General features: G+C 43.2%; 1 protein-coding gene across 1 annotated transcript; it reads left to right on the forward strand.

Moving 5' to 3' along the window:
* Positions 1-229: 229 nt before the first annotated feature.
* On the forward strand, positions 230-16370 carry LOC120057768 (polypeptide N-acetylgalactosaminyltransferase 3-like). Its single transcript, XM_039006240.1, has 10 exons — positions 230-729; positions 1454-1626; positions 3863-4012; positions 4448-4682; positions 4837-4954; positions 5152-5352; positions 14330-14461; positions 14685-14786; positions 14899-15051; positions 15263-16370. Exons 1-10 carry the CDS (start codon positions 230-232, stop codon positions 15374-15376), a joined length of 1878 nt encoding a protein of 625 aa, XP_038862168.1. The 3' UTR covers positions 15377-16370.
* The last annotated feature ends 838 nt before the right edge of the window (positions 16371-17208 follow it).

Raw genomic sequence — 17208 nt, forward strand, 5'->3', positions numbered from 1 at the left:
CATGTGTGGAAGTTCATAATTCAAATAGCATGTAACAGTTCATTCTGTTCTCAGCTTTGAAGAAAACGTTTTTTTCCCATGCATGTGAGACTTGCTTATTGCCTCTGTTTATTTGGCACATTTTTCACATTTCTTTCTAACTTACTTTTTAAGGTTACCTCCTTGCAACTGACAGTGTGTTTGGTGAAGTGCAGTGTCAAGGAAATCTACCCCACGCATCTCCAGAAGAATGAGTGGTCTCCGCAGAGTTCTCAGAAGGCGATTACACCCCTTGAAACTGGTGATTGTGGCCCTTATCTTTGTCACATTTCTCTTCCTTATACAACGTGAGGTGGTAAGCCAAAGTCCCACACAAGAAGAGCCCTGGCTGAAGGAGATGGCTGTCAAGCGGGATGCTGTGCTGGGCATGGTGATGGGGGCCGTCAATAACTTCAGGGACGCCATGCCAAAGATGCAGATCAAAGCCCCAGTGCGTCAGCAGGAGACTGCAGGGGACTTCTCCTGTTTGTCAGGGACCTACACGGCTGCTGAGCTGAGGCCAGTCCTAGAGCGTCCACCTCAGGACCCCAATGACCCCGGAGCCTCTGGGAAGCCCTTTCACACAGACAAACTGAGCCCTGCTGAACAGAAGGAGAAGGATCGGGGAGAGGAGAAACACTGCTTTAACCTCTACGCCAGCGACCACATCTCTCTCAGCCGTGACCTGGGCCCTGACACCAGACCACCAGAGTATGTTATTTCTCAATAATTAACTAGCCATTTTTGTGCTGTTATGGTAGCTTTCACAGTTGTTTCCATATACATGCTCTAAAATGTATTGCCACAGTGCCATATGCTTCAGTTCAAACCAACATGGCCATGTAAAAATGTCTAGTAAATCTTGGGGTCAGTGGCCCTGTTTATGATGGAAATTGTATCATTATAGGTTCTGTTGTAAAACATTCTAATATGAAGCGAACATCTCGAAGGAAGTTTCTCCTCATCACATAGCAGCTCCACCGTGTGGTGTTCAATAGAACCATTCCTCTGTAGAGGGATTCAGTTTCCATATATTTGTATGTCTTGTCTCAGTGGCTCAGTATGAAACCGAATTCACATACCTAATGACCACAGAAGGGAGGAGAAAACAACATTATATAATGTGTCTCCAACGGACATGATGGTTTTAACCCAAACACGTCTTTGATATTTTCTTTTAGTTATGAGGAAAATTTCACTCCAGAGTTTTTCTGTCTGAAACATTGTTTCAGCATGTGTGCCCAGTAAATGTGACTGGGAGACTGTGTCTGATTTTGTTGGCATTTTCAAGGGAGTCCCATATCCCAATGACACAACTGAAACATACATCCCTTTAAGGGAGGACTTCAGATGTTTCAGCCATAGTCCGGCACTGATAGCTCTCTCAGGGACCATAAAAGACACCACCTCATTTTTGTTTTGTTTTCTTTTGCAGATGTATCGAGCAAACATTCAAGCGTTGTCCCCCCTTGCTGACCACCAGCGTGATCATTGTGTTTCACAACGAAGGCTGGAGCACTCTGCTGAGGACGGTGTACAGCGTCCTTCACACCTCCCCTGCCATCTTCCTCAAGGAGATCATCCTGGTGGACGATGCCAGTGTGGACGGTAAGGAACTAACCAGCCGGCCAGGCAGATGGTAGGACTACCGTGTTCTCACTTTAATTTTAGTCAGGCAGCCTGCTTGGCGGCCCGCTGGTGTGCCATGAAATGTGCAGGCTGGCGCCCTGACTTCTTGTGAAGGGGGTTATAGCAGGAAGCAGCACTGCTAGTGAATGCCTTCCTAAGAGGGGCTAGCTAGTCTGTGGAGAATTGAGTCAGAGTTTGCTCTTGTAAACAGGCGTCAGGCTGATGGAAACAAGGCCGAGGGAAAATAGGATGGTCATTCCACCTCCAAAAAGCATAAGAAAGATGATTTTGACACCACCATCTTAGATTGTTCTGAAATCGTTTCTGTAATTAGAAACCGATAGGATTAGCATTTATGCAACATTATTTTGTTGAAATATAATTTGATCTCTGAGAAATTAAGCTAATTGATAACACCCAAATGTGCCATGTTAATTTATAGGATCCATATATAGTACCTAACATCCGATTTGGACCAAACTTTTTTCTAACAATGAGTTAGAAATGAAGCGGGCCTCCCAAATGACGCAGCGTCTAAGGCACTGCATTGCAGTGCTTGAGGTGTCACTACAGCCCCGGGTTCGATCCCAGGCCCTGTCACAGCCGTCCGTGCCCGAGAGACCCATGAGGCGGCACACAATTGACCCAGAATCGTCCGGGTTAGGGGAGGGTTTGGCTGGCCGGGTTTTCCTTGTCCTATCGCGCTCTAGCGACTCCTTGTAGCGGGCCGGGTGCCTGCAAGCTGACTTCGGTTGCCAGCTGGACGGTTGGCTTCTGGGTTAAGCGAGCAGTGTGTCAAGAAGCAGTGCAGCTTGGCAGGGTTGTGTTTCGGAGGACACGTGGCTCTTGACCTTCGCCTCTACCGAGTCCGTAGGGGAGTTGCAGCGATGGGACAAAACTGTAACTACGAGTTGGATACCATGAAATTGGGGAGATAAGGGGTAGAAGTATAGTTTATTAAAACATTTATGAAGAATCTAAAGACATTTTCAAAAGCCCCCCCCCCCCCACACTCCATGCCAATCCCACCCCAACAACAAGTATATAGTATCACTTCTCTGTGTCTGACAAGTACTATGGAGCTGCAGCTCAGAGTATTGCTTTTTCATCCTATGTAATGTATTCTCAGTGAATTTGGTGACAGTTTCTTTCCCCTGTTTAGTGAAAGTAGTCATTGAAGTTGTTTGGTTTATGTCCCATCCTACATCCTGATATTGCCAGGTTCTGACCACTAGATGGTGCTGTTCCTGCTATTAGGTGATTTATTTTTAAAGAATTATAGTACCTAACGTCCGATTTGGACCAAACCGTTTTCTGAAAATGAGAAAGACATGACATGAGGAATCCAAAGAAATGGTCTATAATTATTGAACATTATGTGAATCTTGTACATTTAAAATGGCAAATTTGTGTGCAATCAATTAGCTAAATTCTCAGATATCAAATTCTAGTTTAATAAAATGATGTTTCCAAAATGCTTATCTTGTCTGTTTCTAACTACAGAAACGATTTCAGAATAATCTGAGATGGTGGGTGTCATGGTTTGCTGATATGACATGGAACAACCCAGGATGTTTTGCTAAAGGAAATAGTCAAATGTTAGTGAACTGGGAGAGATGGGTTAGTATGGGGACAACTGAGGGTTGTAAATAAGATTAGAGAGTACTGTATATGTGAGTGACGATAGCTGTGAATAGCAGTAGAAGGTGTATTGTTGGCAGTTAGGGGTGATAGGTTTGAAATAAAATCAAATAAAAATGGAGGGATTAGAAATTCTGCAAACCATTATTTTGATATAACCCCAAATCTATCTGCAATATTATACCTGTGATTCCCCGCAGGCAATGCAACCCCACTGAGTGACACTCAAAACTCTCTGTCATTTGTTGGGAATAGCCTGCTATTAGATGAAAGCCAGGCATCTCACTCACTCTTTCATTCACTCCGTTGAAGTGTAAGCTTCCACACTGGGGGGCCAAGTTGAGGTAGAGGCCTACTCCCCCGGAAACAGTCACTGCACTGAGGTAGGAATTTTAGCAGAAGATGAAATGACCTGATCATTTCATTGTATTTTGCTTATTGGTTTATTTTTACATTTAAAGCTTTTTTCTGTAGGTTGCTCTAGTAAGTCCTATCGTATTGAACCTGATTGGCACTGTCCATTTATAGATCGGCAGTTCCACAGCTAATGCAGTTGGCTAATTTCCTTACACAGATGCATTGAAGGAGGAGCTGGATGAGTATTTGAAGCGGCTACACATTGTGCGCGTGGTACGTCAGCGGGAGAGAAAGGGCCTGATCACTGCTCGGCTGCTGGGAGCCTCTGTGGCCACTGGAGACATCCTCACCTTCCTTGACGCTCACTGTTAGTCCACACACGCACACACCACAGCACTGACGTCAAACAGCTGAGTCATCAGACTGGAACAACCAGAACAGCTCAGCCTTTTAGACATTTGTTAATCCACCTACACACTAATATTCAGAATACTAGCAAAATTCACATGTTGTTTAGGGCATGGCAGTAATGCCACAACATATTATTGTTATTGGAATGCAACATATCTTCTATTTTTGTGGTGGCTGCTTCTAGGTGGTCTGGTAAAATATCAAATGAGTGTTCCATTTATTTGTTCAGCTCACAGGTGATTTCATTTGTGGTATTTTAGGTATATTCTCAAAGTCCTTGCTTTTATACCACAGGCTTCCATGTTCTTTGTCGATAAAGTGTTTTACATTTAAAATGCAATGCTATTTAGTGGTTGTATTGTTCGACTGATGGTGAATGCCTATCCAACAGGTGAATGCTTCAATGGCTGGCTGGAGCCTCTACTGGCCAGGATAGCAGAGAATTACACTGCGGTAGTGAGTCCTGACATCACAACCATTGACCTCAACACCTTTGAGTTTATGAAGCCCTCGCCATACGGACAGAACCACAACCGTGGTAACTTTGACTGGGGCTTGTCCTTTGGCTGGGAGAGTCTACCGGACCACGAAAAACAACGGAGAAAGGATGAGACATATCCTATCAAGTGAGAAGAACTATGTGAATGCCTACTTTCAGGCATGTCAAACACCTCTGTCTATGTGTATTCCTTGATAGGTAGTTGTGAATTGTCTATTCCTCAGCTGAGTGTAAAAAAATGATCTGGACCCTCTATTCAGTGAATAACTTTTACTTCACAGGACACCGACTTTTGCTGGGGGACTCTTCTCTATCTCCAAGGACTACTTCTATCTTATCGGAAGCTATGATGAACAAATGGAAATCTGGGGAGGGGAGAATATCGAAATGTCTTTCAGAGTAAGAGAGGGATCATTTGCCTTTCTACATAGATAGATAGACAACAGCGTGTATTAGGGTGTCATCAGTGCTATTGTAAGTGATTCATCCTGTCTTTATATTATGCAACAGTACCGGTTTCAGTATAGTCATCATGCCAAGTATTTCTAACAGTGTGTTACCTCTGTCTGTCTGCCTGCCTGCCTGCCTGTCTGTAGGTGTGGCAGTGTGGGGGTCAGCTAGAAATAATCCCTTGCTCCATCGTGGGTCATGTGTTCCGCACCAAGAGTCCGCACACCTTCCCCAAGGGCACCCAGGTGATCGCACGCAACCAGGTGCGGCTGGCCGAGGTCTGGATGGACGACTACAAGGAAATCTTCTACCGACGCAACCAACAAGCTGCACAGCTGGCCAAAGACGTATGTGGTATTTCTGAGTGACATTGTTATATTTTTGTACATTTAAACCCAGATAGGCAGGCTGATAACCCCAGAAATAGGACAGGCGTTCTAAAACCGTTAATCCATCCCCTACAGCAGGGATGGGTAGCTTGCGTCCGGTCCCCCTTTTGAAGGCGCTTGGGTGTGTTTGTGTGTGTGTGTGTGTATATATATATATATGGATTTTTTTATTTTTTTATTTACAGTATACCAAACATTAAGAATGAATATTGAGTTGCACCACCCCTGCTGTAGGGGTTGAGGTCAGGGCTCTGTGCAGGCCAGTCAACTTATTCCACACTGATCTCGACAAACCATTTCTGTATGGACCTCGCTTGGTGCACAGGGGCATTGTCATGCTGAAACAGGAAAGGGCCTTCCCCAAACTGTTGCCACAAAGTTGGAAGCACAGAATTGTCTAGAATGGCATTGTAGGCTGTACTGTTAAGGGGCCTAGCCTGAACCATGGAAAACAGCCCCAGACTTATTATTCCTCCTCCACCAAACTTTACAGTTGGCACTAAGCATTCGGGCAGGTAGCTTTCTCCTGGCATCCGCCAAACCCAGATTAGTCCGTCTGACTGCCAGATGGTGAAGCGTGATTCATCACTCCAGAGAGCAAGAGCTTTACACCACTCAAGCCAACGTTTGACATTGCGCATGGTGATCTTAGGCTGCGGCTGCTCAGCCATGGAAACCCATTTCATGAAGCTCCCGATGAACAGTTGCTGATGTTGCTTCCAGAGGCAGTTTGGAAGTCGGTAGAGAGTGTTGCAACTGAGGACAAAATATTTATATGCACTTCGGCACTTGGCGGTCCCATTCTGTGAACTTGTGTGGCTTACCACTTTGCCGCTGAGCCGTTGTTGCTCCTAGACGTTTCCACTTCACAATAACAGCACTTACAGTTGAACGGGGCAACTCTAGCAGGGCAGAATTTGACAAACTGATATTTTGGAAAGGTGGCATCCTATGATTGTAAGACCATTCTACTGCCAGGGTTTGTCTATGGAGATTGCATGGCTTTGTGCTTGATTTTATACACCTGTCAGCAACGGGTGTGGCTGAAATAGTCAAATCCACTCATTTGAAGAGGTGTCCACATACTTTTGTACATATAGTGTGTGTGTGTGTGTGTGTGTGTGTGTGTGTGTGTGTGTGTGTGTGTGTGTGTGTGTGTGTGTGTGTGTGTGTGTGTGTGTGTGTGTGTGTGTGTGTGTGTGTGTGTGTGTGTGTGTGTGTGTGTATATATAAATGACTGAACAACTTACTGTTACAATTTCGAAATATGGTTGTGCATCAGCAGTTTGTTTCTTGTTATATCAGTCTCTGATAGTCTGTCAATTAGTCCATGTCAGCAAACATTTTGTAGATTGGAAGGTTAGTTTAGTGGACAGCTATCTAAACTTGTTTACATGGTCGAATTACGGCCAGATGGCCCCCATTGATTTTGTTAGTCAGTCTCACTCAGATATCATATTAAACACTGCTAACATTTCTCTCCACCCTATGGGAAAATGTATAGAATTGCAGCAAACTTGCTTTAAAACTGCAACATTTTCTCTACACTCCATGGCAAAGAATTGCACGAAATCATTTACATTTTTATCTCAGTTTAGATTTTTGTTGTGGGCCCCACCCACACAAAGTTGCCCACCCCTGCCCAACAGTAATGTTTTAACAGTAGCAGTTTGCTTTAGACATACTCATGTTCTCATTCTGACTGCAGATTAGTTATTATCCCATTTGTAAGGGAACATTATTATAAGCCTTCCTCCCCTCGGCAGCCTCCTGTGCCACACTCTGGGCCTAGGCCGTCTGTTGGTTATGTATAGTCTGGACAAAGTCACATATGCAAACACATTCTCCAGAGGGGAACATACATTTTGATGTCCATGGTACAGTATGTACAATACTAAAATTAGCACAGTATGAGATGTGAAATAAGAAGAATTGACTAGTATCCTTTGTGACTGAGAGAAATCCATTTGAGGAAAACCTTCTGTGCTCAAGGCTATTAGTAGTTTATAGTTGTTAATAGGCAGGATGTCTCTAATAGCTTCATGGAGCACAGCTACAGCAGTTTTCAGCACACACAATGCTCTCATTACTGTCTGGAGAAGCTTTCCCAGTTCCTTGAAATACTCTGCTTTTGTACTGTGGGTGAATCAATAACTGAGTAATGTCTGCTCTGCACTCTTTTGAAACGTTGAACGCTGGGTTGATTCCATGAATGAATTTAAATGAAGCAAAGAGAGGGGAAAAAAGCAGACATTTCTGGACTAGAGGGTTCATAATTTGCAATGGTATTTCAGCTAAGTTGTCTTATGTACAGATGTAGGATCTTAATTTGAGCCAGTTTGCTACAGCAGGAAAATAATTCTACAGCAACAGGAAATGTGATTGATGTGGATTATAATTCATAGACATTTTTGAAGGGGTTGATACATTTTTCGTGAGGGAAAATCAAGTCTGAAATTTCAAAGTGGAAATTACGAAGTTCAGAAGCCTTTTTAATATTCAAATACACTATAAGCATTGCAGGAAAGGTCTCCTGCAAAGGGAGGATCAAATTAAGATTCTACATCTGTATGTGTACAAAATATTTTTGGTGCGTGCCAATTACTTGAAACGGGATTGGGTAGACTGAAACTCTGCCATACATGGTGCTGTCTTTCGAGCCGTCACCCATCAAATCAATCAATCAAACTTTATTTTTCACATGTGCCGAATACAAGTGTAGACCTTACCGTGAAATGCTTACTTACAAGCCCTTAACCAACAGTGCAGTTCAAGAAGAGTTAAGAAAATATTTAACAAATAAACTAAAGTAAAGATTTTTATTTATAATAATAATAATAACAATAAATAAATACATAAATTAAATATATTAAAAATATATTAAAAAGTAACACAATTACATAACAATAATGATGCTATATACAGGAGGTACAGGTACCGAGTCAGTAAGCGGGGGTACAGGTTATTTGAGGTAATTTTTACATGTACAGTTGAAGTCGGAAGTTTACATACACTTAGATTGGAGTCATTAAAACTCGTTTTTCAACCACTTCACAAATTTCTTGTTAACCTCTCTTGGGTACGTGAGATGTTAGCGTCCCACCTCTTCAACAGCCAGTGAAACTGCTAGGCGCCAAATTTAAATACAGAAATACTCATTATAAAAATTCAGAAAACAAAACATATTTTACATAGGTTTAAAGATGAACTTCTTGTGAATCCAACCACGGTGTCAGATTTAAAAAATGCTTTACGGCGAAAGCATACCTTACGATTATTTGAGAACATAGCCCACTAGACAAATCATTACAAACAGTAACCAGCCAAGTAGAACAGTTACACAAGTCAGAAATAGAGATAAAATTAATCCCTTACCTTTGATCTTCATATGGTTGCACTCAGCAGACATTCATTTACTCAATAAATGTTCCTTTTGTTCGATAAAGTCTCTTTATATCCAAAAACCTCTGTTTTGTTCGTGTGTTTTCTTCAGTAATCCACAGGCTCAAACGCAGTCAAAACAGGAAGACAAAAAAATCTAAATTGTATCCGTAAAGTTCATAGAAACATGTCAAACGATGTTTATATTCAATCCTCAGGTTGTTTTTAGCCTAAATAATCGATAATATTTCAACCGGACAATAACGTCGTCAATTTAAAAGGTAAACAAGAAACGCACTCTCTCGGTCTCGCGCATGAAAAAGCTCTGTGACACTTTAGGGTCCACTCATTCAGACTGCTCTTACTTCTTCATTTTTCAGAATACAAGCCTGAAACAATTTCTAAAGACTGTTGACATCTAGTGGAAGGCATAGAAACTGCAATTTGAGTCCTAAGTCAATGGATACTGTAATGGCATTGAATAGAAATCTACATAACCAAAAAAATAACTACCTTCTGAATGGATTTTCTCAGGTTTTCGCCTGCCAAATCAGTTCTGTTATACTCACAGACACTATTTTAACAGTTTTGGAAACTTTAGAGTGTTTTCTGTCCACATCTACCAGTTATATGCATATCATATATTCTGGGCCCGAGAAGCAGGCAGTTTAATTTGGGCATGCATTTCATCCAAAATTCCAAATGCTGCCCCCTACCCTAGAGAAGTTAACAAACTATAGTTTTGGCAAGTCAGTTAGGACATCTACTGTGTGCATGACGCAAGAAATTTTCCCAGCAATTGTTTACAGACATATTATTTCACTTATACATCACTGTATCACAATTCCAGTGGGTCAGAAGTTTACATACACTAAGTTGACTGTGCTTTTAAACAGCTTTGAAAATTCCAGAAAATTATGTCATGGCTTTAGAAGCTTCTGATAGGCTAATTGACATAATTTGAGTCAATTGTAGACCACAAGTCTGGTTCATCCTTGGAAGCAATTTTCAAACGCCTGAAGGTATCATGTTCATCTGTACAAGCAATAGCACACAAGTATAAACACCATGGGACCACGCAGCCGTCATACCACTCAGGAAGGAGATGCGTTCTGTCTCCTAGAGATGAACATACTTTGATGCGAAAAGTGCAAATCAATCCCAGAACAACAGCAAAGGACCTTGTGAAGATGCTGGAGGAAACAGGTACAGTAAAACAAGTCCTATATCAACATAACCTGAAAGGCCGCTCAGCGAGGAAGAAGCCACTGCTCCAAAACCGCCATAAAAACGCCAGACAACGGTTTGCAACTGCACATGGGGACAAAGATCATACTTTTTGGAGAAATGTCCTCTGGTCTAATGAAACAAAAATAGAACTGTTTGGCCATAGTGACCATCGTTATGTTTGGAGGAAAAAGGGGGAGTCTTGCAAGCCGAAGAACACCATCCCAACCGTCAAGCACGGGGATGGCAGCATCATGTTGTGGGGGTGCTTTGCTGCATGAGGGACTGATGCACTTTACAAAATAGATGGCATCATGAGGAGAGGAAAATTATGTTGATATATTGAAGCAACATCTCAAGACATCAGTCAGGAAGTTGAAGCTTGGTCGCAAATGGGTCTTCCAAATGGACAATGACCTCAAGCATATGTAACAGTTTAACTTTAGTCCGTCCCCTCACCCCGACCCGGGCGTGAACCAGGGACCCTCTGCACACATCAACAACAGTCACCCACGAAGCATCATTACCCATCTCTCCACAAAAGCCGCGGCCCTTGCAGAGCAAGGGAAACCACTACTTCAAGGTCTCAGAGCAAGTGACGTCACCGATTGAAGGGCTATTAGCGGGCACCACCGCTAACTAGCTAGCCATTTCACATCCGTTACACATACTTCCAAAGTTGTGGCAAAATGGCTTAAGGACAACAAAGTCAAGGTATTGGAGTGGCCATCACAAAGCCCTGACCTCAATCCTATTGAAAATCTGTTGGCAGAACTGAAAAAGCATGTGCGAGCAAGGAGGCCTACAAACCTGACTCAGTTACACCAGCTCTGTCAGGAGGAATAGGCCAAAATTCACCCAACTTATTGTGGGAAGCTTGTGGAAAGCTACCCTAAACGTTTGACCCAAAGTAAACAATTTAAAAAGTCAATGCTATCAAATACTAATTGAGTGTATGTAAACTTCTGACCCACTGGGAATGTGATGAAAGAAATAAAAGCTGAAATAAATCATTCTCTCTACTATTATTCTGACATTTCTCATTCTTAAAATAAAGTGGTGATCCTAACTGACCTAAGACAGGGAATTTTTACTAGGATTAAATGTCAGGAATTGTGAAAAACTGAGTTTAAATGTATTTGGCTAAGGTGTATGTAAACCTCTGACTTCAACTGTAGGTGGGGGTGAAGTGACTATGCATAGATAATAAAAAGCGAGCAGCAGTGTAAAAACAAATGGATGGTGGGGGGGGTAAAAGGAATAGTCAGGGTGGCCATTTGATTAATTTTTCAGCAGTCTTATGGCTTGGGGGTAGAAGCTGTTAAGGAGCCTTTTAGTCCTAGACTTATCTCTCCGGTACCGCTTGCCGTGCAGTAGCAGAAAGAACAGTCTATGACGTGGGTGACTGGAGTCTGACAATTTTATGGCTTTCCTCTGACACCGCCAATTATATAGGTCTTGGATGGCAGGAAGCTTGGCCCAGTGATGTACTGGGCCGTACGCACTACCCTCTGTAGTGCCTTGCGGTCTGATGCCGAGCAGTTGCCAAACCAGGCGGTGATGCAACCGGTCAGGATGCTCTTGATGGTGCAGCTGTATAACTTTTTGAGGATCTGGGGACCCATGCCAAATATTTTCAGTCTCCTGAGGTGGAAAGGTTTTGTCGTGCCTTCTTCACAACTGTTTTGGTGTGTTTGGACCATGATAGTTCTTTGGTGATGTGAACACTAAGGAACTTGAAACTCTTGACCCGCTCCCCTACAGCCCCGTTGATGTTAATGGGGGCCTGTTTGGCCTGCCTTTTCCTGTAGTCCACGATCAGCTCCTTTGTCTAGCTCACATTGAGGGAGAGGTTGTTGTCTTGGCACCAATCCGCCAGGTCTCTGACCTCCTCCCTGTAGGCTGTCTCATCGTTGTCGGTGATCAGGCCTACCACTGTTGTGTCGTCAGCAAACTTGATGGTGTTGGAGTCATGTTTGGCCACGCAGTTGTAGGTGAACAGGGAGTACAGGAGGGGACTAAGTACACACCCCTGAGGGGCCCCAGTGTTGAGGATCAGTGTGGCAGACGTGTTGTTATCTACCCTTACCACCTGGGGGTCGCCCGTCAGGAAGTCCAGGATCCAGTTGCAGAGGGAGGTGTTTATTCCCAGAGTCCTTAGCTTAGTGAAGACCTTCGTGTGCACTATGGTGTTGAAAGCTGAGTTGTAGTCAATGAACAGCATTCTCACATGTGTGTTCCTTTTGTCTAGGTGGGAAAGGGCAGTTGTGTAGTGCGATTGAGATTGCGTCATCTGTGGATCTGTTGGGGTGGTATGCGAATTGGAGTGAGTCTGGGGTGTCCGGGAGGATGCTGTTATGAGCCATGACCAGCCTTTCAAAGCACTTCATGGTTACCGACGTGAGTGCTACGGGGAGGTAATCATTTAGGCAGGTTACCTTCCCTACCTTGGGCACAGGGACTATGGTAGTCTGCTTGAAACATGTTGCTATTACAGACTCAGTCAGGAAGAGGTTGAAAATGTCAGTGAAGACACTTGCCAGTTGGTCCACGCATGCTTTGAGTACACGTTCTGGTAATCCATCTGGCCCTGCAGCTTTGTGAATGTTCGCCTGTTTAAAGGTCTTGCTCTCATTGACTACTGAGAGCATTATCACACAGTCATCCAGAACAGCTGGCGCTTTCGTGCATGCTTAGTGTTGCTTGCCTCGAAGCGAGCATAAAAGGCATTTAGCTCGTCTGGTAGGCTTCGGGGGAGCTCGTGGCTGGGTTTCCCTTTGTAGTCCGTAATAGTTTTCAAGCCCTGCCACACCCGATGCGCGTCAGAGCCGGTGTAGTAGGATTCAATCTTAATCCTGTATTGACACTTTGCTTGTTTGATTGTTCACCTGAGGGCATAGCGGGATTTCTTATAAGCGTCCGGATTAGTGTCCCGCTCCTTGAAAGCGGCAGCTCTAGCCTTTAGCTCGATGCGGATGTTGCCTGTATTCCATGGCTTCTGGTTGGGATATGTATGTACGGTCACTGGGGGGACGACGTTGTCGATGCACTTATTGATGCAGCCGATGACTGAGGTGGTATACTCCTCAATGCCATTGGATGAATCCCGGAACATATTCCAGTCTGTGCTAGCAAAACAGTCCTGTAGGGTAGCATCCACGTCATCTGACCACTTCCGTAATTAGCGAGTCACTGGTACTTCCTGCTTTAGTTTTAGCTTGTAAGCAGGAATCGGGAGGATAGAATTATGGTCAGGTTTTCCAAATGGAGGGCGGGGGAGAGCTTTGTATGTATCTCTTTGTGTGGAGTAAAGGTGGTCTAGAGTGTTTTATTTTCCTCTGGTTGCACATGTGACATGCTGGTAAAAATGTAGTAAAACTGATTTAAGTTTGCCTGCATTACAGTCCCCGGCCACTAGGAGCGCCGCTTCTGGATGAGCATTTTCTTGTTTGCTTATGGCCTTACAGAGTTGGTTGAGTGCGGTCTTAGTGCCAGCATCGGTCTGTGGTGGTAAGTAGACGGCTACAAATAATATAGATGAGAACTCTCTTGGTAGATAGTGTGGTCTACAGCTTATGATAAGGTACTCTACCTCATGCGAGCAATACCTCGATACTTCTTTAATATTAGACATCGCGCACCAACTGTTATTGACAAAAAGACACACTCACCCACCCCTCGTCTTATCAGACGTAGCTTTTCTGTTCTGCCGGTGCATTGAAAATCCTGCCAGCTCTATATTATCCGTGTCGCCATTCGTCCACGACTCAGTGAAACATAAGATATTACAGTTCCTAATGTCCTGTTGGTAGGATAATCATAATCATAGGTCATCAATTTTATTTTCCAATGATTGTATGTTAGCGAAGTAGGATGGATAGCAGTGGGAGTTTATTCTCTCGCCTACGGATTCTCAGAAGGCAGCCCGATCTGCGTCCTCTTCTCCTCCGTCTTTTCTTCACGCAAATGATGGGGATCTGGGCCTGTTCCCTGGAGAGCAGTATATCCTTCTTTGTGGTGAGTAGCAATTCTGATGTCCAGAAGTTATTTTCGGTCATAAGAGACGGTAGCAGCAACTTTATATACAGAATAAGTAAAAAAATAAGTTAAACGCAACACAAACTAACAAAATAGCACAATTGGTTAGGAGCATGTAAGACCTCAGCCATCCTCTTCGGCGCCATCTTCAACCACGGAGCTCCAGCGCTAGACGAGCTGTGGGGAAGTGGTAATGCAGGCTTCCCTCCCAGTTCAAACCCTGGGCAGTGTGAGTAATTAAGAAAGTTCCCCCCTCTTTAATGGCTGCTGCCTGGAATTGTTTCCACAGAGGGCCTTCGGAGACATCGCGCAGCGCGTGGACCTCCGGGAGCGGCTGCAGTGCAAGAGCTTCTCCTGGTATTTGAAGAACGTGTATCCAGAGGTCTTCATGCCCGATCTCAACCCACTCCACTTTGGCTCGGTAAGCCCCCACGTCATTATCCCCTCTCCCAGACTCTTTCCTGACCACAGAGAGCTACAGTATGTTTGGCCACAGTGGGTTTCCATTTAGCAGCTCCAGAGGGCGGCTCCAGGCCAGGCCAGGCCAGGGGAGTGAGCAGCTTCGCACCACTTAAGGTAGACTTGGCTGGGCTTGCTTGAACAGCTTGTGTGTCTCACTGAAATCCCTTTCCTTATGCCTCCAGGTGAAGAATGTAGGTAAAGACTCGTGTCTGGATGCAGGGGAGAACAACGAAGGAGGGAAGCGGCTGATCTTGTATCCATGCCACGGACTCGGAGGAAACCAGGTCAGAGGGACGGGAATAAAGTGACTGGGTTCAGTCATGAAGGAATTAAGTACTTTGTCTGTCACTTTTGAAATCAAGAGGATGACTTATCGTGCTCTTTGTGATCCCTCAGTATTTTGAGTACTCAACCCATCACGAGATCCGGCACAATATTCAGAAGGAGCTGTGTTTGCATGGGACGGAGGCAGCCGTGAAGCTGGAAGACTGCCAGTATAAAGGCCGCATCACATTTGTAGGAGCAGAACAGAAGTGGGAGTTAAGGGAGGTGAGACCAAAGACCCACATCTCTACTCTAATGGGCTCAGTCAAGATTTCTACTTGAAATCCTGGGGTTCATCCTTTTCACCGTGAAATAATATCAAATTGTTGGGGATGTTGATGCCTGCTTCTCTTTCATTATCTTCACCATAGAAGTGGATGTTAGTTATTTACTACTGAGGATGTTGGTGACTAATCTGTGTCTTCTCTCTGCGTAGAACCAGTTATTCTTCATCCCAGGATGGAATCTGTGTCTGAGTGCCCGTCATGAGCACCCCTCCTTGGTTGCCTGTAACCCCTCAGACAGATACCAACTGTGGCTCTTTGTCTGAGGACATGACACACATGGACCTCGGCACTAGTGATGACGTGTGCCTGGGCATTCTAGGACCATTAGAACAAGTAGCAATTGGCGTACATTTTTAAATGTATTATCAAATTGAATGTGTATTTATTTTTATACGTAGAAGAACTGCTGCTGGAAAGTTGGGGATTTTGAGGAGAATATGCAATCTCGGGAAGAAAGCATTCAAACTGATACTGAAGACTTAAAAAGGAATACACTTTTTTTTATCATGATTCGGGTTAAGGGATTATTTTTCTTCTGCCATTCAAGCCAACCGCTGATTGTGGATTGATGGCACTACCTGGGACTGAAATTAGTGACTTTGGATGGGTACTTAATGAAGAGAGATTTCCACTATTGTCTTTTTCTCTTTTGTTTCTGTCTTACTCCAGAGGGAAATCAACGTTCCAATTTATTTTATTTAATTACAAAGGCTTGTTCTTTATTGCCTACACTGAATAATTTATTAATACAGTAGATATGTGAAAACCAACAACAAAATGGGATCTCAAACAATGGAATAGTGCACGTGCCTTTTGCATAAACAGAATAATTAAGATTGTATGCACCAAAGACTCGTCAAGGGTTACTTTTCTATTAAAATAAATGTTTGTATTATAGGTTATTCAATATCTACCACTACTGCCTCTTTTTGTTATGCAAAGTAATTATATCAGGAAGGTACTAGACATGCATTCTCCCTTACCACCGCTAGAGGGTCTGATTCCCCTCTCACCCAGCTGGTTTTCCTCACAAGCCAATTGAGAACGATATCAATGCGCTGCCCATACAGTGCCTCTGGTTATCTTATGTATATACTTTGAACAGCTAATTTTTATTAAATGTACATTTTCCAAAGTTGCATTTTAACCAAGGGCTTGAGTTGTGTGGTACTGTTATATTTGGCATCCCAAATTCCTAATAATCTGGTATTTGCAAGATAAGTCATCTTTTCTTTTGCTTTTCCGTATTGCTTTGACGGGGCGTTCAGAGGTGTTTTAAACATAAGTGTGTTTACCTTTCTGGGACAGGCTTTAGTAACGTAACATTTTCAAACACAATTCCACAGTCACAGAGGTGGTATTTCAAACAATCAGTTTTGTACAGTTTGATTGCATACATTTTTGGGGGGTAACTTTATCTCTCTACAAGAATAGCTGGATTTTTCTTGGGCCCCAGCCCCCAGGTACTTGTAGCAAAAAATTTAATCAAGTAAACTAATGTTTTAGATGTCGGGTTTTAGGGAATAATGTAAGGTTGACACATCTTAACAAAAGGTACTTTGAGATGAACAATGGATAGTTTAGTTCTTTGTAATGTCTTTTTCTATGCTTGACAACACATTTAGAATTTTTTTTTTAAATTTAGAATAAAATGCATTTACATGTTTTTGTATAATGTTCATGGGGATTGCAAATGTTTTTTAATGTGTAGGCTAAAATGGGATCTGTAGAAAGGGAAACATTTTAAGCTTTGTTTACAACATGCAATATATGATTGTAGTTTTGATTCAAGTCTCAGAGTTCCCAGTATCCCACAGACATCAGTGTTTTGATCCAAGGATGTGGGCTAGTTTATACACATCTATGTTTGTGTCAGAGTGTTAACTGACAATGGAATGTTAGAATTTTGTTGAATTTAGGGATATGCCTGGTTCTAGAACCGAATGCGCTCGTGAGTGAGTCTTCTATTTGGATACTTGAGGTTTTTCATTTCTTATGTTCAACAGGAGAGGGCGCTGTGCACAAAATAATTCATCCTTGACGCATCCCTGTCCATAATTTTTACTGGGCCTTCAGTTATTGCAGGTATGCCCTT

The sequence above is a fragment of the Salvelinus namaycush genome, chromosome 13 (assembly GCF_016432855.1).
Source record: "Salvelinus namaycush isolate Seneca chromosome 13, SaNama_1.0, whole genome shotgun sequence".
Taxonomy (NCBI): Eukaryota; Metazoa; Chordata; class Actinopteri; order Salmoniformes; family Salmonidae; genus Salvelinus; species Salvelinus namaycush.

Coding starts and splice junctions, on each gene's coding strand:
- LOC120057768 (XM_039006240.1), top strand. CDS start 230: ATGAGTGGTCTCCGCAGAGTTCTCAGAAGGCGATTACACCCCTTGAAA. Junction 4,955..5,151: donor ATATCGAAATGTCTTTCAGA/GTAAGAGAGGGA, acceptor GCCTGTCTGTAG/GTGTGGCAGTGTGGGGGTCA. Junction 5,353..14,329: donor CTGCACAGCTGGCCAAAGAC/GTATGTGGTATT, acceptor TTGTTTCCACAG/AGGGCCTTCGGAGACATCGC.